Source organism: Clavelina lepadiformis, chromosome 2 (genome assembly GCF_947623445.1).
Source record: "Clavelina lepadiformis chromosome 2, kaClaLepa1.1, whole genome shotgun sequence".
NCBI classification, from domain to species: Eukaryota; Metazoa; Chordata; class Ascidiacea; order Aplousobranchia; family Clavelinidae; genus Clavelina; species Clavelina lepadiformis.
Genome location: NC_135241.1, coordinates 4,746,734 through 4,770,927, shown reverse-complemented (window position 1 = coordinate 4,770,927; position 24,194 = coordinate 4,746,734). Strand labels below are relative to the sequence as shown.

The 24,194-nt window shown below is 38.5% G+C and overlaps 1 protein-coding gene, 1 non-coding gene and 1 pseudogene across 3 annotated transcripts in view; 2 read left to right on the top strand and 1 right to left on the bottom strand.

Annotated features, from left to right (window-relative positions):
- The window catches only part of LOC143446203 (BCAS3 microtubule associated cell migration factor-like), a 29,005-nt gene extending 13,116 nt beyond the window's left edge, over positions 1-15,889 (top strand). For both annotated transcript variants that reach the window (XM_076945737.1, XM_076945736.1), the window contains 7 exons: positions 12,109-12,280; positions 12,439-12,883; positions 13,017-13,129; positions 13,333-13,449; positions 13,585-13,685; positions 14,046-14,258; positions 14,365-15,889. In XM_076945737.1, coding sequence (XP_076801852.1) covers positions 12,109-12,280; positions 12,439-12,883; positions 13,017-13,129; positions 13,333-13,449; positions 13,585-13,685; positions 14,046-14,258; positions 14,365-14,462 — 1,259 coding nt within the window. In that variant the 3' untranslated portion in view covers positions 14,463-15,889. The remainder of the gene's footprint in view (positions 1-12,108; positions 12,281-12,438; positions 12,884-13,016; positions 13,130-13,332; positions 13,450-13,584; positions 13,686-14,045; positions 14,259-14,364) is intronic.
- On the top strand, positions 1,395-11,289 carry LOC143446204 (guanine nucleotide-binding protein G(i) subunit alpha pseudogene; annotated as a pseudogene).
- Positions 15,890-17,490: 1,601 nt separating the features above from the next.
- On the bottom strand, positions 17,491-17,563 carry Trnav-aac (transfer RNA valine (anticodon AAC)). Its single transcript has one exon. It is a non-coding gene; the product is annotated as a tRNA-Val (tRNA).
- Between the last annotated feature and the right edge of the window lie 6,631 nt (positions 17,564-24,194).

Genomic DNA, 24,194 nt, shown 5'->3' with positions numbered 1-24,194 from the left:
GTTTAGGGTAAATGCGAGAAGTTCCAGGAAGATTCGGCGAGGGTTACATTCTGTATTAAGCTATCTATATTCCTGCATACTATTACTGCCCTCTGCATGCGCTATGTTATTGGCATTCGTAACTGATAACTTTTGTTTTCCGTTAACATGAACATAAATATTCTGATTCCTTATCATATTTGGTGGTTGTGTAAAAAGCCACTACCAGGTGTATAAATGCTTGGCTAAACACAACAACCTTCTTTCGTGGTCATACCATGTTGTGTGTCAGAGTTTGTTATTTTTAGCCGTTTGCAAGCGTATAAAATACGCCTTTGTGTTTACGCATCTTTAGTTTCTGCAAAAAAATTCCAGGGCTGCAATTTAACGATAACAAGCCTGAATAGTCGGTGCATGAACAGTCTGTTTAAACTACAAATTCAATATGGCTCAAGATGACTTGAGCAGAGTCAATTATTTTGCCTAGGATCGTCACAATTGATCAACGTTGTGTAAGTTAACAACGTATCTATAGTCAATGCTAACACTAATGCATTGCTAACGTACCATCGTCAAATCTTTAGTTGCTTATGGTTAAAGTTAAGATAACTTCGGAAAACAGGGTGATTTTATACCACACCGCAAAAACAACAACCAAAATGTGCGTGTACAACTTCTTAACTGCACCATCTTACAAAAACATTTCTTCGAAGTCATAATTTCTAAAGCTAACTGCGCGATTCTTCTACAGAAGTAGAAAACGTTCGGCCAACCCAAGGCCACCTCACTGGTTCTTCGGCTTATTTGGTGCCAGCATAAACAAAATATCGCTTTTTCATAATGCGTTTCCGCCAGATTGTCGAAATTTAAGCTCCCTATCCTAGCTATACGTCATCTCCATTCTATAAATATTTTTTGTAGCGTAAGATTCTTTCATAATTAAAAGTACGCCAGTTATCACTATCAGATGCGATTTGCTTTGGTAGGGGAATATCGTATTAATCATAGAAAAATAAACCCAGTCCTTGACATTGATGTACAGGACAATTCGGGAGATCTAGGTTTCCCTATTTTCGTGAACTCAGCTCTGAAGAAAACGCTCAATGAATGAATGAATGAAACAGAAACAATGAGCACTTTTAATAGCTCCACGAATTAATTTACTTCCATGTAAGATAGCAAATAGACATACAAATCTCACGATAAACCTGTTTGGTCTCGAACATTCTGGTTCCAACTAATTCATATATCCTTAATGGCGCGGCTAATCCTTGTTGTCAATTTGCTGACATCTTTGATTAAGTTCAACAAAGCCATTAATTTAATTAGACGGCGTACCCGTTAGAAATGTCGTATTCTTGACGTATTGCTTGCCACTTGGGCACAGAGAGGGGAGAAATGCTTGTTTAGTGTTGCCACAACCGGTGCTGTGAATATTGATGTAGATAACTACAGAGAGATGAGAAGTCGAAACGGAAGGCAACATGATCCCTTGGGTGATGCCCTTGGCAAAAGAATCAACTTGCGTTCTTGTCACTTAGTTCTGTTTAAGATCAATTCCGACTCGGTCGGTTGCTTTTCTTGACCGATGTCATACGTGTTAGTTAGATTCATTTTATTGACAGGATTGATGTAGATCATGTATAAGCTGCTTTATGGAGATAGTAAGGTTTATATTGGTATGCTTGTTATAACCGTCTTTGTGTATTTATTTGGTTGAAATCTCCATTCGGTCTCATAGATACACTAAATTTGTAAAGTTAATAATAGTAAAGGCAATATTTCGAAATCATGTTTTATCACTAAAATAGCTGGAGTTTAATTGATTATTTGTTGTTTTTTACTGTTTCTAAAAATGACTCACTGACTGAATATGGATTTACGGACTCAAAACTCAAACAAAGGCGCCTGTTTTACCAATTCGCTTCTTTTCAGCTATTTGTCTAGGGAGGAACACTTGTAGATCGTCTTGTCGTCATGGCCAATCAAGCGATAAAATTTTATGGTATACACTTATGGTATACTATACAGTACTCGTGGATAGCTGAGTAATCTAGCCAGTTTGACTACAGCCTTTTCACTGTATTGAATCTTACAGTTAGTTATCTTGTGTTTAGCTATGGTTTGTGTTTCGAAGCAGCAGCTCACGTTATGTATTTGTGTAATAGATTGACGTTAGTTCGAATTCAGTTAAGGTGAACAAGTGCAGCGATCAGTTATATCGCAGTTTTAGGAAAACAAGCCGTCAGCCTTCCTAATTTAACGAATGCGTTGTTTACGTTTTGTCGTTTACGACTATGTTTATATTAACGGGCGTGCAGTTTTTTGTTTGTTTACAGTGCTTGGTCGACGTCTGAGTAGCAGTGGACAGGCTTACGGCTTACGCCCTTTTCCATGTTGCTAGTGTAGTACACCGTGAAAACTTACTTCTTTCAACAGTTTCCAATTAGATGTTTTTGGTCAGGGGATTCCCTCGTAACTGTTGTCGGAGAACTTCTTTAATCTCAGCACTACAGTTCACCACTACACACCCGTACCATTTCGACGAAATTTTACTGGGCTATAGTTATTAGAAAATTTATCTTAGATTAATTAACCGTTGTTACACGAAATACAACTAATTACTGGATCCGAAACTTTCTTCCGTTGCTAATTTTACCCATTTTGAAGCGTGTAATTTACTGTTAAAAGACGGAAAGTGGCCGTACAACATGATAATTCCATAAACTACAACATTACCCACAACCTATTTTTGTCATGTAAATACCGGTTTTGTTGCCGTGAAAAATGACCGTAATTTCGTAATTCGTGATTTAACTATCGCCTTGCACAAACTACTAATTATTTGCTCAATGGTTCAACGTTTAACTAGAGGTTGAGCTAAGGTTCACTTTTCCTTCCATGGCTTGTTTAATTTGACAAAACAGTGGTCTGCTTAAATGCTGACTTGTGATAACCATATCAAGCATGTAGTAACCGTTCCAGGTTGATCTGAGTTTAAGAGACAGAGCGTTTCACCGGTTTTAGACGAACCGTAATTCAACTACTCTTTCTCCATTGCTATTCTATAAAATTTTATGATGGCAGTAAATGTCATCTGCAGTCCATGCCCTGTAGGCTTAATGAAGGCAGTGTCAACAATCTTCGGATATTTGAACTGGAATTCGTGGCAGAATTTGCACCAACGGAAGGTAAGTCATAGAGGAGCAATTGGTGTGTATTTTTGCTCTGCTATGACAATTGGAGTCGCCAGTGCTTGCTTTTAAATTCAGTCTATCAATACCCCAGCTCAAACAGTCTGTAGAAATTTTAAAGTTTGCCATTTTAAAATCAATTTTAGCGTGGCATTAAAACGTTTCTGGCCATATATGGTGGCTGTAGAAGAATAGGGATGACCCCAGGTCGATTTGGTAGGGCTACAGGAAGACAAGTTACAGAGTACTGTCTGGTATATGGCAGGAAAATTTAGCTAATGTTATGATCATTTGTTCTCGTTAAACCATTCGTGACTTCTGTTTTCAGTTGCGGACTATCATCATTGAAATGGAATCACCCATCTTCATTTAACGGGAATAACAACACTACTGTATATGAATAGCTATGGTTGTTGGAAAGAGTTTGTCGAAATTATGTTTTCTGAGTTTAAGGAAAATAGTTTTTAAGACAGCTAATTGTGTGGAACAAAGTGTGTGAAACATGCTATGTAACGCCTATTACACTCTGAATACCGTTTTGAGGGGCGCCCGGACAAGCAGTTTAACTATTGCTGGATTGATGTTAAATGAAAGGATTGAGCGAGTTGTAAGATTTAACCGTGACACACACCTTTGTTAAAACGATGTAACTGATGGTCAGTTTAGTGATTTTTTCTGGTTGTTTTCCATTGCAGACCAGACCATATTTTCGAATCGATGTTATATCTCTTTGTGATTTCGACTACGTCGGATATGAACCATTGATCAGAGATTCACAATATGCGTTTATGTAGACAGTGGATCATCCCAAACGATTCCGTTTGATCGTGTATTCACCGTTATCATGCGATCGATTTCAGCAATAATTTCACATACTTTTTTACAATTTCGGCCTGAGCTTACATTTTAAATAAAATGCACACTATCTAGGCAAATGCAACATCTCATTGAGTTTGTTGACAGTATACTGAAGCAACGTATAAGGCCGAATTTACCGTGTAGTTGGATCAGTGATCATGGATCGAAATCGCCAGTACCTTTCTTCGCAGTTGGCGAAACTCGTTTTATCAAGAATTAAATTCGCCTTTGCATTCCGGCCTTTTCTACTTTGTCTGTCCTATTTGAATAATTCATAACGTTTCACTTTTTTTTTGCGTAGCATTGATACCCCCGCTACATCTAAGCGATCAACCACGGTACAGAGCAGGTGTGTTTGCTGTTAATATCATAGAACGTTTAAATAATAAAATCGATCTCGGCACGCGCGTTGACAGCTTAGTACTTTTGTTGTAGTTGTTTGATGTACAGCGGTATTGCTTCACTGCAGAGTGGTGTTTTCCTCAAATGCCTTTTCGCACCGGTGCTTGGCGTTGCCGTTAAACAGGTTGAAGTGATTTACGACTTTGTCGTTATAACTTATAAGTTCTGCATTGGAAGTTTATGTATCGAGTTATGTGCTATTTTCTCTGATGTGCAATCTCTTCCAATTAGCCAACGCTCAAAACGGTGGAAAGATTATTATCGATTACCATTTCAGAGTCATTCTTGGGTATACAGTATCTTTAACTCAGTTTACTGTGCACAAAAAGTGAACGTAAGATTTAGACTTGGATGCAATTGAATATCTCATTGTGTTTTGTCTGCGCCCTTCGATGGATTTGGTACAGATCATACGTTGATTAGTAAAAAGATGAGTATTAGTATAAGATGCGTTTTGTAGTTGTTTATTACTGCTAGCGCCTCAGTCTGCCACTGCTATTAATAATTTAACACCAGCAATCTGCTAAGTGTTTTAGCGTGTTTCCAGTTGTTTTATTCTCTGTAATATGTGAAGGTAATCGCAGTGTGTGACGTGATTCCACAAAGGTCATTTCGTCCTCTTGTATTTTTTTACCCTCGCGCTTACTTTCGCAGAATTTGTTTTCCGTGTAAAATGCTTTTGTCGGTGCCTTGCTCATAAAAACACTGGATCTACTATTGCTTTAGACTTACTATAGCCTTGGGATGTAAATTTCATTGCAGGATTGTTCTCTGCTTATAATGTTGTTTTTATTGCTTTGCTCGTAAAAATACGTAAATTTATTATTACTTTAAAACCTTGTGGCGCGAACTTCTTGTACATCATAAAGGAACTAAAAATTTATGGCGAGGTATATATAGACCGGTTTGGTATATCTGTGGATAGGTAGCGTCTTCACATCACACATTAGGCTTGTTTTGCTGTTTCCGCATATTTCTGGACGTACATAAAGTTGTGTTGGTTTTATATCTGCGTCAATTGCTGCCTGTAAACCAAATTAACTTGTTTTGAGCAAGAAGCAGTAGGCTATACTTAGACACAAGGCTGACCTGAAGTAGAACAGGTTGCGTTACAAAGCAGCAGCTAAATGAGGACGTAACAGAATTCACACGAGGAGGCGAAACTGGTATTTTATTGATCCGTGGGAATGTTTGATAAAGAGTTGGAGCAGCAAGCCTTGTTTCTTTCTATTTCCACTTCCATACGTTCCCATCTGTAGTAGATAATTTGCAGGTGCATGCCACGTTCTACTATGCTATTTATCGGATTTTCTATCGGTTATAAGAGACCAGTAAGCGATGGATTTAGGTTGGTGCCGCGTAGCGCTAAAAAATGGAACCGTTTCCTAGAGCAATGATTCATTTATAAAAGCAAAGTTATAGTTCTTACTTGCAGTGAAGTAATTAATCGTAGTGCAGATCAAATGACCGCAGCTGGTTACAGGAAGTTTGTAAACAAGGGTGCGATGGAAAACATTACTCGTTTAAACAACTCGAACATAGACGAGGCTACTTCATGCGCTAAGTGTGAAAAGTTTCTGCTTATTTTGCAGCTTGTTTGTAAGACGGTCATTGTTTCAAATAACTAACTTACATTTGCTTTTTTTGATATCATTCGATTTAACATTGATTTTACGATGCGAAAGTCTGACAAAAGTATGTAAATTTATGCGGGTTTTATAAGTCAACTTAAACTTGAATGCTGCCGACTTTTCTGTGAGTGCAAATGGTAATTTCTTGGCGCTCTGTAACAATACAATCTCCTTAAATCACATCAGTCATTTCGCGAAAAGTTCGATTTGAGTGCAAGAATTCAGTCTTATGAAAATAAGAGGTTGTGGTCGATAGAGTCGTGAGATTTGTCAAGTGGTATTTACGCAAGCGCGTTCGTACTACCTGGAAAATTAAATACCACGAGGTTATTTTTGAACAATTTTTACGCAAGTCTCAAAACAGTTTCAAGCCTTCGTATAAACCCCAGCTCACGCGGACAGTTGTTTTGCTCAGCCTATAATGTGGTCACGTTGCTGTAGCTGGGAAACTTCCTTATGCATATTCCATGTTACATGAGGAAGTAGGGGTAAAATCTATTCGGAGATTCATCAGACGTCCATCTCTTTGTCACGTGGGCAAGTTATTTATAACGTGCCTCGCGTCACTCAAAATATGACGTCATTTCCGCTCCCATAAAGCTCGACTTGTGATGAACATTTGACGGAAACAAGTAAAACCACAGTCTTCTGTTTTGTTACTTTAGACTAGAGTCGACAAGCTCGTTTCTCTGAGCTGATTAGAAGGAACCGCCGATTAAAGACGTCACTATTTACTTAGATGTGCATGTGTAAGCAGCTTGTGTGTGCATAGATTATATTCTTGCTGCATGAGTCAATTGATTTAGTGGCGTTTTGACTAAGTTCTTCTACTGTGCGGTGTGCATCACTTTTAAGGTAACGAAATACTAGGAAGCTCTTAAACAGTTTTAGTTACTTGGAAGGATTTTATGCAGTAACCATCGACGCGAATGCCCCGATTTTCCAGAAATAACCGAAACCACTTTTGTTCAACATATACTGGCAACGCCTAAACAGCCAGCAAGTGTATTGTCTACTACACGCTCATAACATCTTCATATCTAACACTGCCAAAACAGGCAGTGGTGTTGTAATGAATGAAACTAGCTTTGAAGGTCAAAGAACTAAATCTTAGTTCCTGTACAACGCCTGTAGACTATACAAATGTGAAAATAGCGAATATGATTGGCAAGCGAAAGTCTGGCATTTCAAAAAAGTTGCTATAGTCTTAAAAATTTCGGAAATTGCAACAGCAAAAATGTATGTATGTATGTAAAATTCTGCGTGAATCTTAACAAATTTCCTCGTCAGACTAAAAGTTGGTGAACGTTGTATAACATCTTTTTATGTGAATTGTAAAGACGATTTACTTTTTGCGTTGTTTTTTAAGGCATGGAGTGCCATTTATCTTTCTGTACCGTTTACTTTACATGACCGTCTATGCTGTTTTATGCCCATTTTTCACCATTTGGCACACTTGGATGTCACAATATATGCAGTAAGATGAACGTACGTTTGCAATTACAAATAGGATTAACATAAAAAAAATACTATAAGACGTAAGTATTTCAGCCGGGGTTTCATATAGCGTATCATAACGCATGATAAAGTTGATAAAGCTTAGTAAATGTTTTTTTCAGGCTAAGCAGTAAGTGCAATCTTTAAAAAGTGCTTGTACATTGGATAATGGCGTTACGTAAACGCTGTATTTACTTTTTGAATTTAACTCATCGAACCAATAAGCTTTCTTAAGTTTTACAAAGTAGTCTGGCAAGCCGACACGTAACGCGTTCAACTACAACCATTTAAGTTTGTCATTTTTTGGTCGGCTTTTGCTCATTTATTGTTCAGTTGTTCACAAACAGCCAGTTAGAAGAAAGTTCCCGCTTGTCACTAATATGTACTTACGGTGAAATCATCCACACACGGCTTCGTAAAATCGGTGCAATCACTCGATCGCACGGCTCGTTGCCACTTGGATATGCGTGAGGAGAGTAGTCACGGTCCGAATGCTGGAAGAGTATGGAGCGTGAATACCAGCAGGTTTGTAACGCTTCACTACGTAATGGTTAGCCTTTTTCTTCCTTATTTTGATGCGCAGCCCTGTGTATAGTTACCCTCGCAGTTAACAGTTTCCCGTTTGTATGTTGGCCTGAATATGGCGAGAGCGCATGTTTAGTTTTCGTTTTCGTGCTGTTACGGTATGATAGGTTATTCGAACAATCCTAAGCCGGAGTGTTGCGGCAGTAGTCCCTCGTATCATGTCTCGATTTTCATATGGCAAATTGTCATAAAAGTACAACGATTCCGGAGTAGGTCGGGGAGAGTGGAAAAGTGGATTTTTACTTGGCGGATGTTTTTCATACGCTGCGGTACGCAAGATGAATTACGTCATTGTATGGCCACTAATCTTTATAAGAATGAAGAAAGAACTTGAAAAGCTGCAGGAACAACAAAAAACGTCCACAGTTGAGCAGTGAGGCGTGATAAATCAACGGCGCAGTGATACAAGCCAGCAACTATTGAGTACGTAGCCGCGTGATGCATAGTACAGGAAGTGGTAGAGAGGGAAGTAGCGCGCTCGCGTGTGTGTGCTAGAGGGCACGTGCATACGTACAATGCATAATCATATCAGCGCGTGTGCATGTGCGCCTTTCTGCATCGATGTTTTGTGACTATGATGTGGTGAAAATAGGGCGGTGTTCACTAGACAGCTGTACAGCTTGCCCCGGCTTTAGCTGGTACGTCACCTTCATTTTAAAAGGAAGTCGACGCTAAGCCAGCATTAGGTTAATCAATTTTCAAACTGGAAATAACATTACCTTTTATTCCGAACAGATTGTTTTCACTTTAAGTCGTATAAGATTTTGCTCTTGGTTAACCCAGCAATCTTTTTGGACTGGTTTTCTTGAAACGCTCTTCTCAACTCAAGGACTTTTCGCATCTTGCAATTGTTGTCCTGGTAGTAGTCAAAGATGGGTTGTGCATCTGGTAAGCCAGTTGATAAAGGCGCAAAGGATCAGTCGGATCAGATCGATAAGCAGCTGAAAAGAGATAGAGAAGCATCAAGAAAACAAGTTAAACTCCTTCTCTTGGGAGCAGGAGAGTCCGGTAAAAGTACCATCGCCAAGCAGATGAAGATTCTTCACCAGGATGGCTTTTCGGAAGACGAAAGGAGAACTTTTAAACCGGTTGTATATGCCAACACTGTGCAGTCGATGGTTGCCATTTTAAAGGCAATGGAATCGCTCAACATAGCTTTCACTAATCCCAGCTGTGCGGATGATGGAAAAAAACTCCGGGCAGCTGCAAGTCAAATGGAGGATATTGATTTATCGACCGACATCGGTGAGTCCCTCAAGGATCTCTGGGCAGACGGAGGAATACAGGAGTGCTATAGCAGATCGAGAGAATACCAACTTAACGACTCTGCCTCTTATTACATGGATGCCCTGGATCGCCTCTGTATTTCATCGTACGTTCCATCTGAACAGGATGTCCTCCGTACTCGAGTGAAGACAACCGGCATCATTGAGACCTCTTTTGACTATAAAAATCTCAACTTCACTCTTATTGACGTTGGAGGTCAGCGATCGGAACGAAAGAAATGGATCCATTGCTTCCAGGATGTAACAGCGATTATATTTTGTGTCGGGATGTCGGCCTATGACCAGGTCCTTATTGAGGATGAGGAGACAAACCGGATGAGGGAGAGCTTGAAGCTATTTGAGTCGATTTGCAACAACCCCTTCTTCCAGAAAACCTCCATGATCCTCTTCCTTAACAAAAAGGATTTGTTCGAGGAGAAAATAAAGAAGTCACCTCTCAAGATCTGCTTCCCGGAATATGAAGGTGAAAATGATTACACGGCTGCGTCCGAGTACATCCGGGATCAATTCGAGTTGCAAAACAAGTACGGGGAATCAAAAGAGATCTACACCCACTTCACTTGTGCCACAGACACCACGAACGTGCGCTTCGTTTTCGACGCAGTCTCGGACGTTTTAATGCGAAAAATCTTGGATACAGTCTTCGGGTCCGGATAAATCGAATCAAAATCGGCCCTAATACACACTAAAGATGCAACTGAGCCAAGGGGAGACTGAGTATGCCCCAAATCGTACACGCGGGTTCACCCATTGCATTGACTAGAAAGTCGATCTCTCGATTTCAAGTGGACGTAATTTTTGCGGAATGTCGTTTTAAATTTTGCTGTGGGCTCGCTTTAGGCTGTGACGTCATCATCAAAGTCTGACAATTGTGCTTTCCGACTGCATGATCGTTGTGTAAGTGTAAACTTGTATTTGCCTGCATTGTGCGGTGTATATTTGTACGTGCATGGAGGTTCTTGGAATGTTGTTTGCGCCATTAGGACCCGTTTTTTCTGTGATTATCTATAGCAGATATAGAACTGCTCAGATTCCTTTACTGCTGGATTCTCTGGCTTGCGTATTAGTACCGGATGTATATTTATAGTAAAGTAAGCCGCTCGTTAATTATTTATACACTGTTTAAAAGTCAATGAACACTATACTGCCCGTAGTTCCTTACATAATCACTTTTACGAGGAAATTCCAAATGCTTTGCCAACACTGCAAATCGTTTTTTGGATATACCGACTTATTCAATGAATGTACAGTTTGTTTAGTGATAATTTTCTCTTATTTGTCGTCATTGTCATTGCAGCCTAGGAAAAGTATAGTAACAGTCCAGTGTGATTTTTTTAACAAGCTCATACACAGTATGGTAATAAATTTTGATCTTGTATTTTTACGTCATATTATTGAAATTTTTTGTATTTAGACCGAGTCATAATGATTAATGACACCGCCATATCTTTATATTGCTCTGTGTTATATAATACTGAAACACCAATGAACGACTGGTGTGAAGAGATGTTTATAAATTATCTTAAATGTTGAATCATGAAATGCAGTATTTTAAAATGTTTCAGTTTTGCAATAATTTTATACCACGGTTGCCGACTATTACAGGAAGCAGTCGTTTGCGTCATTATTTCGCCCCACCATATCCTGCGAATTGCATGATATAGGTTTGTGTCATACAGAACCGGTCTTTGAGATTGCGTCCAAGTTGACTTTTGTATTTTTTTCTTTTCGGATGTTATGTTTGATCAGTAGCGTTTATACAAACGTGTATTAGTGGCTTTAAAATGTGAATGAACTTGATAAAGGTTTTGTTTTATTTTGTTCGTTATTAAGCACAATATAATGATCCAGTCGAAATCGTGTTCTTCTTAAATTGAGGTTAGCTTATAAGGGCCAATGCGCCCCACACAACTGCAAGGAATAGGTTTTATGTTATGTTACCAGCGGTTTGTACGCTTGAGATATTTCAGTGCTCTTCTGTGTTCAAAAAGGCTTAGACTTACGGCCGCCAACCTTCAGTTCGTTAGCACTGGTATTTCCATTAGTTTGCTTTGACAAATCTTGGGCGTATGACATCTCCCAAAACGTTTACGGAATAAATCTGTTATGTAAGCTTCTGGTCAAATTTGTCGTGGTCTTATAGTTCTAAAGTTGGCTACTGTCATTTTTTTCGCTCTCAATGCAACAAACGTCACTTCCGGTCGAGAGACAGTACACTATTTGCTTTATCGGTCTTAGCACTGTACTTGTGCAAGCGAAATGTATTGCGTTATCTTTGGAATTTCACCATTGGCGTGAAATAAACTCTGGTATTGATTTTCCCATAATGAACAACTCTTGACAGCCTGTCTGGGCATTTCACACATGCAGTTTGTGATGAAATACTACTGTCAAACTAAGAGTATCGGAAATGTAAATGTGCAGCACTGTAGCATTTCATTTTCCCGTTGCTATTTTGCTGACGCATTATTCGTTAGGCCGGCGTTAAGGACTAACGTTAAGCTACTTGGTTGACAACGTTCGAATTGCTGTATAAGCAAAAACCGGGCTCCTGCAGTATGAAAGGAAGCGATATTTAAGCATAAGGTGAAGGCTACTTTCAAAAAGCAGCACGAAACCTCAGAAAATAATTATTTCCCATAAGATTAACTTCCGGATGTGTATGGTATCCTGCAGGAACAAGATCGAATTCCTCTTTGGGCGGATCCCACCGTATCCTCATCATCAGTTCTTCTGGATATCTGACAGAGTATCTCTTAGAGCCTCGACCCGCCTACGGCACAGAGGTGGCGGAGGACACCCCTGTGGAGTTGCAATACACCCCGCAAGTTCGCTGGCCCCTGCAAAGGTGAGAAGTACATAAATCCTGTGTCTTATTTTTCCCGCCTGTTGCTTTCGGCGTCATTCTCGATATTGTTATGCTATGGCATTGTGATTGTTGGTATTAACATTGTGTGATATTGATTAGCTGTTAGTTTTAATTTACGCTTTCTTTGTTTTCCTAAGGCAAGCGTCCTGGCCTACAGTTCCTCTCAACCTCTCGCCTGGCAACCCGTTGATTTCAGCCGCTAATCTATGTCGTGCTCACTACATCCGCTGCAGGGACAAACGTCCAATCGTGTTGGAGAACGGCGCGAAATCCGCACCCATTCCACTGGACCGAAACGTGCGTAGTGAGCAACCCAAGTCCCGCGGAAAGTCAACGTCCAATACCCGGGTTTCGTTCCCCGGTGGCGCGACACCTCGGAATCAGAAGTACGGCGACAAACCCAAAAAATCCTCGTCCTGCACGACAAACCCCGCTCCTCCCGTTGCGAACAGAATGCTACGTAATGGAAAAAATCATGACGAAAATTCAAGGTTGCCGTCTAGCGGAGATGAAATTGATTTATCATGCCCTGCAAACGATATATCTCATAAATTACATACTTCAGACGAATGGCTATCGCAGGTGCTCATACTTATGTAGCTTGAACATTGAAATTTATTAACATTTTCCAGTAAACAACACAACTGTCTCTGCAAAACTTAATTTAAAGTCTTAAGTCTTATTAAAGTTATCCCTAAATTTTAATCTTTTTTAGGTAGAAATGGTGACCCACGAAGGGCCATCTAGGCGCTTGTGGATGGGACCACAATTTTGCTTTAAACACCTTGTATCCACCGGCAGCACTCACGTTCTGTCGTCGGTTTCAAGGTGCCAGTTTTACTGACTAACTTGTTTTGTTTATTCAGCTTGTTATTCACTGACATTACACCTGGTCGATATAGGCTTTGTTTCGGTACATTTCTATTTCACTAATATTGGTCAAGCGGAAAATGAAATAGTATTTTTATTTCAAATAATAATGATGATTCCAATAATGCAAAGCTTAAAAAATATCAAAAACAATTTTCTAGTGCACTTCTCTCGAATCAGCAGCGCCCGCTAGTGGACGGGGAGACGGCTGGAAACACAAATGACATTTACGGCGAAGAGCTTGATATTCAGCTTGTCGAGATCTCTAGTCCTGCTCAGTTAGTATTAATTTAGTAAATAGTTACAGTAACTTATAAACCAGATTTTACTCTTTCGTAGGCTTATGCCTATTTGACTAGAGTATTGGGAAAATTGATAAATTGCAAATGTACAACTTGCTTTTTCTCGAACAGCATGCAGTCCCAGCCAGTACCTACGCCAGCCCCACGATACAACGACATTCCTGTTGAATCGGAAAGCTCTATAGGCTGTTGTGTCATAGAAGCCGGTTCAGGTGCATATAGGACTTATAGTTCTTTGTGATAACTTGTCGTTAAGCTTAACGTGAGCTTGACTAAAACATCAAATTTGAAAATAAAAACTGCAGGCATGTTGATGGTAACTTGGTCTAAGTTACTCGCACAATAAGATGAGCAAAAACAATCGGAGCCGATCCGTAGAAAGCTGGAGAACTTAGCGTTTAGATTAAGTTTGAAAGTTGCGTTTTCTGAAATATTTGCATTATCTGCAAAAAAAATTTACAAAAATAGCACACTGAGTCGTTTTAACTGTAAGAAGATCGTTTTTAGTTTATCAAGTTAATCGATCAAATTTTGTTCTCCCACACATCAAGTAAGTTATATGTTTTTAAAAGGAAATTTTGACCGCGCTGCCCACATGCTTGAGATTACTTCATATGGTTCGCTTGGGGACCGATGCGCTGGACCTTACGTCAACCTCCGCAGTCTTATTGCGGAGGCGATGGAGGAATACAACGGAAATGTCCAGCCCAGCAATATGTTGTCTTCATCACCGCCGTTTGCATCAACCGTATCGCCGAATAAGAAGCTGGGGAGGACCAAGTCAGGTGAGCTGAAGTTGTGCCAGGATTGATAGAAAAGTTTAGCGTCATAACGTTGGTGTAGTTGTGGAAGTGCGCGCATGCATGGTGTATGACTGTCTACACTGCGCAGATTCAAACGATTTCGAGTCAATTCCGCTCACTCCTGATAGTTTTGACGTAATGGGCGATGACGAACGAAGTTCTATTCAGTTGACCACCAATAATTGACGTCATGCTGCACCAATGGGTCGCGGTTTTTGTTGGACGAATATTTTCTTATTTGCGTCACTGTGACATCACAAACTGTTACGTCTGCTTTGTAGTGATGTCATCAAGCCTTGAAGATAAGAGATATATTTTCTTTGTTGTGCAATAGGTACTAATGTGCTTCACAAAACCTCCATAGAAAAAACAAGTTAGTTTACTTCACTGATATTTGTACATAGACTTGTTAAGTAATCTAGAACTGTGCTGCATGCGGCTACAAATGTTCCTAAAAAATTATTTTCACTGAAATTTAAATGACGTAACGTCAAATGCCAAAACTGTAATCTTTGCCCATCCAGCAGCTTCGCTAACTTTGCTTTCTCCATATATTTCTCGGTTAACTGCTGAATTTTTTGTTAAAAGTTAGGTTTGATAACAGCTGGTAGCTTTTTACTCATTTATTGCTATTTTGAACGCACTACATTTTGTTTTCCACGGATACAAGTGGTATTTTTGTATATATCTTTTATCAACATGTATTCAGATGTATGAATTTATTTGCAGCAATGAAATCCACTAATCATCGAATCTCAACAAAAAAATTGTATAAATAGTTATAAAAATTGTATAAACATTCATTTCGGCTGTCGACCTCTCATCCCAATATTTTCTGTGTGAAAAGAATTCATAAGTTTTGGTGCAAAATATAGAACCATGTCACTGATTTTACCTACATTATATTATTTACTAAAAAGTGGGCTGCTTTTCTAGTAATATGAAAAACATTATTGTTGCTTTTCTCTGCCCGTGTGTAAAAGCATTTCGTTGCAGGTACAGTACGGTGCCTTCTGTTATTTCAACTGCGTTTTATTTTGATTCTTTTGGTGGTGGTTTTGTTGCAGTGGTCTTGATAGCTCGACGATGTGAGGCAACGTGATCGCTTACTCCCGTCTAATTCTCTAACTGCATGCGGATTTTGTTATATTCTGTCATCTTGTAGACGTGTATAATCGTTGGCGACATCGTGTACGACAATTTAGATTTGTTTAAGCATGATATATGCATCATGAGAAGTACCACAGGCTTAACCACTGCCAAAAAATTCATTCCCAAATCGGGGGTTTCCATCAAAAAAGTGTTCGCTCTGAGTACGCGAATCAACAAAAAGTACCTCAAAACCAAACAGGAGTCATAGCCAGTCAAATTTCCTATGTGCGGTTGTATGTGTTGTGCTTATCATCCGTAAAACATATTTAGACTTGTGGGTTAAACTATGTTTGTGTTCTATGTATTTTTCAATTCTAACGTTCTACTTGGTGGGCTCTATTATTTGGGGGCTTTGACGTATGTATTGTTCAGTATTTCACTATTGCATGGAAACAATTGTACGTGAGTTTATCTATGTTTCTCAATACTTGGTCAATAAAATTATCTTTTATAAAACACAAGTTTGCTTTAGCTTTGCTTCCCATAGAAAAAAAATATAGAAAATGGAGTAAAAAAGGGCCCATTGTCCATCGAAAGCGTAATGTGCTTCCATGTATGAATGCCAGTATAACAGCAAATGATATGCTGTATGAAGTAAAACATATTTTTCCGACTTCGACAGTTTCCCACTTCTGTACAAACGACAAGTGCAGCTCTAACGCGGTTTAGCATTGAAAATGTTGCTCGTTTTTCAAGCAGGGTTTGGTGCCTAAATGCAGTCCAATGAGAGACAGATTGTGGTCACTTGGCATTTAGGCTACACACGTTGCTTGTAGTTATCATACTATTGTAAGGTTTATATAAAAGATAGTGTAGACTGTAGAGTAATTAAGCTGTTGTTGTTTGCAGATTATTGTTTACTGGTAAGAATGCTTTGCAGAAAAACTTGCGACCGTACCGACTTTTCTTAACTGCCTTCAAATGAACATTTTGTTGAAAATATTTTTGTCATTCTTTTTCTTACGAATACCTTTTTGTGAGAAACAGATCTTGAACAGAAGTTTTCTTATATTTCATGGACATACTTTGATTTTTAACAAAACGTGATAAATGGGTACAGTCTTTTGTGATAACCGGTTTTATTAGGGATCACGTTTTAGAAACGATTATCTATGAAAACCGCAAGAGAGCAGAAAAGAGTATTTAAGTAGATCTTTAGCTTAATTCTTTTAACTTATAAAAATGACTTAAAAAGCGCAATTATGAAAAACTGAAACATTCATCAATATATTAGATGGATTTGTCTCACCAAGATAGAAATGTGCATAAGCAAAATCCGAGCTGTGGCCATATTTTTGCATGAAGTTTTTGCTGGAAAGCTTTTTGCCGAGTAGCCTCACACCAATTTAAGTTTTTTACATAAACTGTGCTATGTCATCATAGACGTAGTTGAGGTTTCCAAACTCGTCAATCAACGTACGTAATAACTACCTACCGAATGCAAAGCGACGTCTTACGTGAATGCAGGAATCCAAGGTGGGCTTATTATAATGGCGGCTGAGGATGGTCCTATGTGAGAGGGCTGGTCTTGCTCTTTCGTTCTCGTGTTGACAGCTGACTTCATACTTCAACACTGTTGGTATAAGAACATGTCAGGCTGCTTACGTATTTTATTAACTAACACCTAATCGGTACACTCGGGTGATAACAATATGTAGGCCTATGACATAGCTGCTGTGGTGGCCTTATAGATTTAGGGGGAAGGGTTGATGCGAGGTATGGCGCCACTTAAGTTATGGGACCCCAAAATTTCCGGAGACGTAGCATTCTATCCTAGGTGGATCCGAGGGCTTGCACTCCCGTGAAATTTTGAATTTACATGGTACTTTAAAACGCATCAAACTTTGCTTTTCGTTCAAAAAAACAAACTGCCTGAGATGCAATGTTTGTTTTTTTAGAGCGCGTATACAAAAAGAGGGGAGGGAACGAAGAATGTCACTTCTGAGTATACCGCAAATCAAAATCGGCCGGGCTTGTTGTAAAAAAATAAACCAGAAATATGCGGTCAAACGCGCACCGAGAAAGTCTAAATAGTTCCACAACAAATAAAACCGAAATAGCTTGTTTCCGCCCGGGCTCGAACCGGGGACCTTTCGCGTGTTAGGCGAACGTGATAACCACTACACTACGGAAACTTCGACAGCATGATTGGCATGGTCCTTGACATTACCATATTCAGTTTAATAGTATTCCACTAGCTCGATGGGCAATGGGGAACTTAACAAGGGTAAACTTGCTTCAAATACGATTTTATCTTGTCCAGCAGAGAAAACAACTTTTTCTTCCTATTGGTATTGTCGTATTGTCTAAAGTCACGTGAGCGTTTGAGCATCAAGCTATATGAAAGTAATCTCAAAGCAAAAGGGGACCGATTCACACAGAAGTTCGATTTACACAACTTTCTCCTATTCTGATTACAGCTCATACAGCTAATTAGCATGAACCAGTGCGACTAGTTAAAAATAATGTCCGTATGCAATGTTTGTTTTTTAGAGCGCGTGTACAGAAATAACTTCTCCTCGGTCGCCCCAACCTAAAGCTACTACTGCATAGCCATATCGTGAAACCATTATATTTTCTAAATTTTTGTTCAATCATAGATCATGAATCGGAACCTGTTAACTGCAGGTTACTGTGCTAGATTTGGGGGCACAGCAAGATGTCGGGTCAAGCAGCCACTGCATCGTGCTGTTATCCAAAAGCAGCACACCATGTATTCCGCGAAGGAGAGTATGTGATAGAAGTAGAACGGTTGCATATAATTAGATGTACTTTTTGCTCCTCCACACAACACTAACAAGTCGCAAGACAACTCACAAAAAAGATGGAGCACGATAGCTCTTTGGGTCCTCTAGCGGCTTCTGAGACTTAGAAATTGCGACAACAAAAGCTCTTCTCAAAATTTTGGGGGTTTGCGGTGCGACAAGCAGGATTAACAATGACGTCTAGTGTCAATATACATGTAGTTTTTGATTAATATATACAGTAATATGTATATATCGTATATGAACTGGTTTCAACCCGAAGTCACAGCAGCTCCTCCGAGATGGTCAAAACACTCATGCTATCTGTGAGACATGCTCTTAAAAGTGCCAAATACGGCCTAAACAACACATTCTGGCCACTATATCCTAAAAAAGTGCTTAACCCTATAATCTTATAGGAAAAAATCTTCCGACGTCTTTGTGCCATACAGCGAATAAGTTGTAAGAAAGAAGATCGATGCAAAACAATTGTAGGAAACATTTTGTTTTGTATACTAAAATCGTTTTCAACAGTGGATATAACCGTTGCTTTATTTTCGGATTTCGGACAGATCAAAATTTGTAAAATGATAGTGTAATTGCTATATGAAAACCTTATACGTCATATATGATAATAGTATATTTTCTGTACCTATTACAATGGAGCTAAAGATAATCTCAGGAAAACGATCGACGTTACGACATTTAGATAAAGGTAGTTTTCTACAGTAAATTGACAAATTTTCGAAACAAAGCCTTGTTCTCGGAAATGATTTCTTTTGAATGTGATCCAATGTATATGTGCCAAAGGGTCAATTAAATTCTTTTCACTTATTAGTGCGTATGCTCCGGGGAATATCTTTTCACCCGGACGAAGACAAAAAATGTTCAAAAATTGTCATTTTGGAACCGGAACTACACATTTTTTAAAAACGACGTGCCAACTACATTAAGTAAGTGACGAAATAGTTAATTATGAGTCAAGCTCCAACTACATATATAAGGTATATGCTAAATATATTCCAGCGTGGGTTAAAAGCACAAGTCTTTAGTGCCTGAAGATTACATGTTTGGAAACAGATTCAACAAATCTGCCGACAACCTCAGTTCCCTACGTCTTCACACAGTCTCATACCCTATTGCACGTGAAACTTCGTCAATAAATGTGAGTTGCAAACATCCTTCATTAGCGTTTTATAACCAAACGCCATAAATGAATGGTGAGATTTGGGAACCATTAGAGCTGCTGTCAAAAATCTATGACAGCAACACGTATTTGGCTTACAGTGCTAATCGGTCCTAACTCACTCACGAGAGTTTTTCCCCTTGGGATTTTTCAATTATTAATGCAGTTTTCTTTATATTGAACTTGGCAGACAACAAGAAATGCTGTCAAAATACGCACGTCTGTTTTGCAAATAACTCAGAAAGATTTCAGTGAAAATGCTCAATTTCATGCCGCTCTTTCAGAACACTGCTTAATGTGTCCAGAAAGCTTTGGAATGTTGCATAAGTACTTTTGCGTGTTGGGGTGATTGGCGCTTTATAAGATGTTTGTGCCAAATATGTTTTGCATATTTCGAGAAACACGCTTCAGAATTTGTCTTCCCACAGAAGGGTGTTTACATTAAAATTTTTTATAGTTTTATCGACAAGCTTTAATATCATAAAAGTAAATGTCTGAAAATTCTCAGACCGCAAAATGTTCAAGTGGCTTCTTCCAGAAGAAAATGTTTTTTACAAAATTCTCAGGCAGTTTTACATAAAAGCTGCAAAAAGCAGAAAAACAATTTCATAAAAATTTTCGACCAGATACACTTGGCTAATGATGACGTCAGAACTAACGTTTAAAACTAATTAGCAAAAAAAACACAGCAGATAATCATGCTTAATTATATCAAACAGCGTTTGATCTGATAAAATTGTGCTGTGTTACGTGCTATGACTTTCACTGACCGGCTTATGACCCGTTATTTAGTTCTTTTAAAGATGTTTTTAAACAATTTGGTCAAAATATATACCTTTAAGTACATGAGTTCTTTTCCCATGCGCACGCTTTGTAAAAGTCATTTTACAACCAATAAACCGTTCAGAGTATATACTATCTATCCCAAATGATCACGACAACGATGGAAACGTTTAACATTGTTGTTCTCTTGTCCGGAACAAATTTGGTCTTAGATGAATTTAAGACTTGGTAAATAAACGCATGCTATCAAACGCCTCTGTCGTAAAAGCTGGCGTTAACGAGCTCGTAACTGGCCATTGGTCTCCATCGCTCCATCGTAAAAGAACGATAACACTTCACTGGGTCTTTATATTATATTATATTCCACTACAATGGAAACGCGAGATTTATGGCTATGGCCGTTTACACCAAAGGCCACAAAACGCATTAAGCCGACAATCGCAATATTTACCCCATCAGCAAGATAATTACAGCGAGAATTTTAAACAGTTCGTAAGTTTTACGACATTTTGGGCGTAGTTTGCTAAAGCTCGTCTCAATTTCAGAAGCGTCATAAACACGATAAAACATGTCGAAGGCAAATAAGGATGACCCAAATTTCAGTTTTAAACTTTAAGGTTACAAAAGAGAAACATTTTTCAAACGTTGCAATGATGTTGTTTGCGGCAAGACCAGCTGTATAGGCTTGCACAATATTCTACAAACCGTAGGAAGCCGTAAAGATTTTATATTTTTAATACAAACTTTATTACGACCTATTTAAGGTGCCTGGATTTCTTGTCCTTGACACAAGTGTCGGGTTTATTTGCTGTCATTTAGACCACACGCTAAAACATAGAAACAGGGAAATAAGAAATGTGAAGCCATTTGTAAAAAAAGATACTTAAACAAAGATAAATATACAGCTGATAATCTCACAAAAATCTTACAACTTCTGCTTGAAATATCAATAAAACAGTTAATATCGTGCGTGTTTACCCAAAGTATACTTAAAAATTAATTTACAATGCTGTTTCAATCGTTTTTCGCCATTCAAAGTAAAAATTTTTTGACAGTGATTTTACACGTAAATTTATTACTGCACTTTTCATGCGAAGTGCCTCAAATAGCAGCGCTGTGCAAATTGAAGTAATTAGGGCTTGGAAATTCCTTTCAAAAAAAATTTGCTTTAAGTAATGCGTGAAATCGCCTAATGACTCACTTCTCTTGTTCGTCAGGTTTATTTGGTAAACTTCAGAAAGGTATAATTAAAACATGCTATGTACAAGAGACACACGTACACGTACTTTCGTGTTTTTATAAGATGCTGTTGGTACGTGGACTGAGACTTTTCTGCATTTTCACCGGAGAAATTAAAACCAGAAAATAGTCCTGTTTGCATTATTGTACATCCTCACTCGCTGGAACGAGGTACCATGCAGTAAAATGTTGTAAGATCGGATTAAAGGGCCAAAAATGAACGCCTCAGACACTGTAAATATCGGGGAGATTAATCCGCGATTAAATGACCTTTAGAATAGAAGCTTGTTATCACCAAAATCGAATCTAACCTGAAGGATTTTTGGCGCCACAGACGATTAGAGCTCATTTCACGCGTGGTTGATATTTGGCCAAGTTCACAACAAACGTCACGAAGATATTGTGTTGTCATAATAGGTATTAGAGATAACAAAAAGCATCGCGGCAGCCAAAATCCCATTTTACGGAAGTAGGATAAAATAGGCTGGTAGTTGAGGCCTTTCAGCTTATCTCCGCCTCGTTAAATACAGTGTCTGAATAGGATATTAGGCTTTGTTTGTAACCGTTTCCATGTTTTTGTGTAAAGTTTGAAAAAAGGCAACTTTGTTTCATAAACTTGTATCACTCATGTTTATCGCAAAAAAATAAATTTGAAATAAACCATAAACGTTAGGTGGAGGTAGAGAAACAAGGCCTGGATGAAACCTTTGTCTCGACAGCTACAAATTTGAATTATGAAACGTGGTTTCAGTACACTTTTATGCCAAATATCCGATAAAAAAATGAAAATTAGAATGTTTTTATTGACTTAAGCAAACCATTGTAGCCTCATTTCACTAAATTATTCCTTTGTAGCCAAAACATGTGTAAATCTCAGTGTTTCGTTCTCCCTATACGCGGTATGGCAGTGCAAGAGTCTGTATTTCATTATATGACCAATTCATAAACGATCGGTTATTTATTATCATTGGATCAGTAAAGTAAACTGTTACAAGTAAGAAGCCAAGCTGTTAAAAAAGCAGTGGTTTTTCCAGAAAATCAATTTAGAAAGCATTTAGACAGGCAGAGTTTACTCCAAGATGGCTAAAAACGCTTAAGCAACTTTGAATCGAAACATTAAAATTGTAAAAGGCATTTAACCTATGTAATCTTAAAAGACGTGGATTTACACATGATTTATAAATCACGCCTTTTACGATCGTTTTGATGTGAACATAATAGAAATTTTCCTTTGAAGTTTTTTGTCCATCTCTTATCGTGATATTCGTTGGCGACATTGGATATTTGTCCGACTTTACAGTGGGCATTGTCCGAAGAGATGTCTGAGGTGTCAGTTGACTTGTAAATTGTTTTAACCCATTGTTGCCTATCACAACAGTTCATTCAAACTGGCATGTAGTTTTGACAAGCTAAATTCACAGCATCAAAGAAACTAAGAATCGTTTATCACATGAAGGGATGTGAGTTTATGTAGGAGGTTCGGAGTTTCACAAGCATTAAGACATATATCAAGTCATCCTTGCTCCAGTAAATGTCAATTTAATTTTATTGTAACATTGGTGTGAAAGGTGAATTCCTAATTTATTCACGACCATATCATTGCGGAAATCTTCGCGCAAACAGGTGTTTATGACACCCGTCTGACACAATAACGTATCCTATAAGCATTCCTCTTCGGTAGAGCGTTACAGAAATTACAAATTGCTTGAGCGTTTATTTCTGATTCCACGATCGCCGTAGGGTTTTCATAAACTCAGGGAAAGGTGTTGATTTATGGCCCTTTGTAAGTTACTCCAACCGAAACAAAGACAGGAGAGTTTGGCGATAGATTTTCACACCTTGGGCCGCCTACCTGTCGGCGTGGTTATCACAGAGACGAACTTAAACAAACCGAGCACTCAAAAAGACAAAACGGACGAAACAAGAGCGACACTTTCCACAATGAAGATTTGATAAGAATGTGTTAGGAGACGCCTTCTCCCGACAGACTGTATACACAGGAAGAGAAACAAGAGAAAAATAAACAGCGGTAATTATTTTTCGCTGTTTTCGCTCTCACATCATTATTTGCGAAGTTTTGTACAGCGACAAAGGAGTTTAATCAATTTGAAATAAAATCTTTGATAGAACAAGCTATGAGTAAACTAAGTCTAATGTTTTACTTAAAACGTTTTCTAAAAATATTCCTGAATGTCCTAAATGTATGGAAGTATTACATATTAGTAAGATGGTGACACTTGATTAGCCCAATACAGGAAAAACACCTTAACATACAACCTTTTTATTTTTTTTGTGTATAGTAATATTTCCAAAATCGATAAGGTGAACAAAGGCCCAAAATTGCAGAGTGACGTAAATAAATACGTAATCATGCGTCTTTGGAGAATGAAAAATAGAAAAAGAAAAAATACTTTTCTGTGAAAAAAATGTGCTTTTGTTTCCAAAGTATTTTTGGTTAACCAAAATGTTTTGAAGAAAACTTATGAAATAGCAGACTAACCAGCAATGGCTGTGTATCAAAATATTACTTTCTTTTTCCTAATTTTTAAACACTTTAGCAGGGATTAATGTTAATGCATAGGCCAGAAATCTTAGATTTAGTTTGAAAAATGTATTTAGGTCAAAACAATTGGGTGACAGTGCTTGATTGTCACCCACATTTACACCCAAGGCTCTCACGGCGCGAGGAATTTATTTGGGGCCTGCGGGTAAGCGTTTCCGGTTGCAGATGCCCTTCGAAACCCAGGTCATGTTACGGTCATGAGTAAGTCCTGGCGCCATTCGCCCCGAAATCGCGTCGCCGCCTTTTAACAA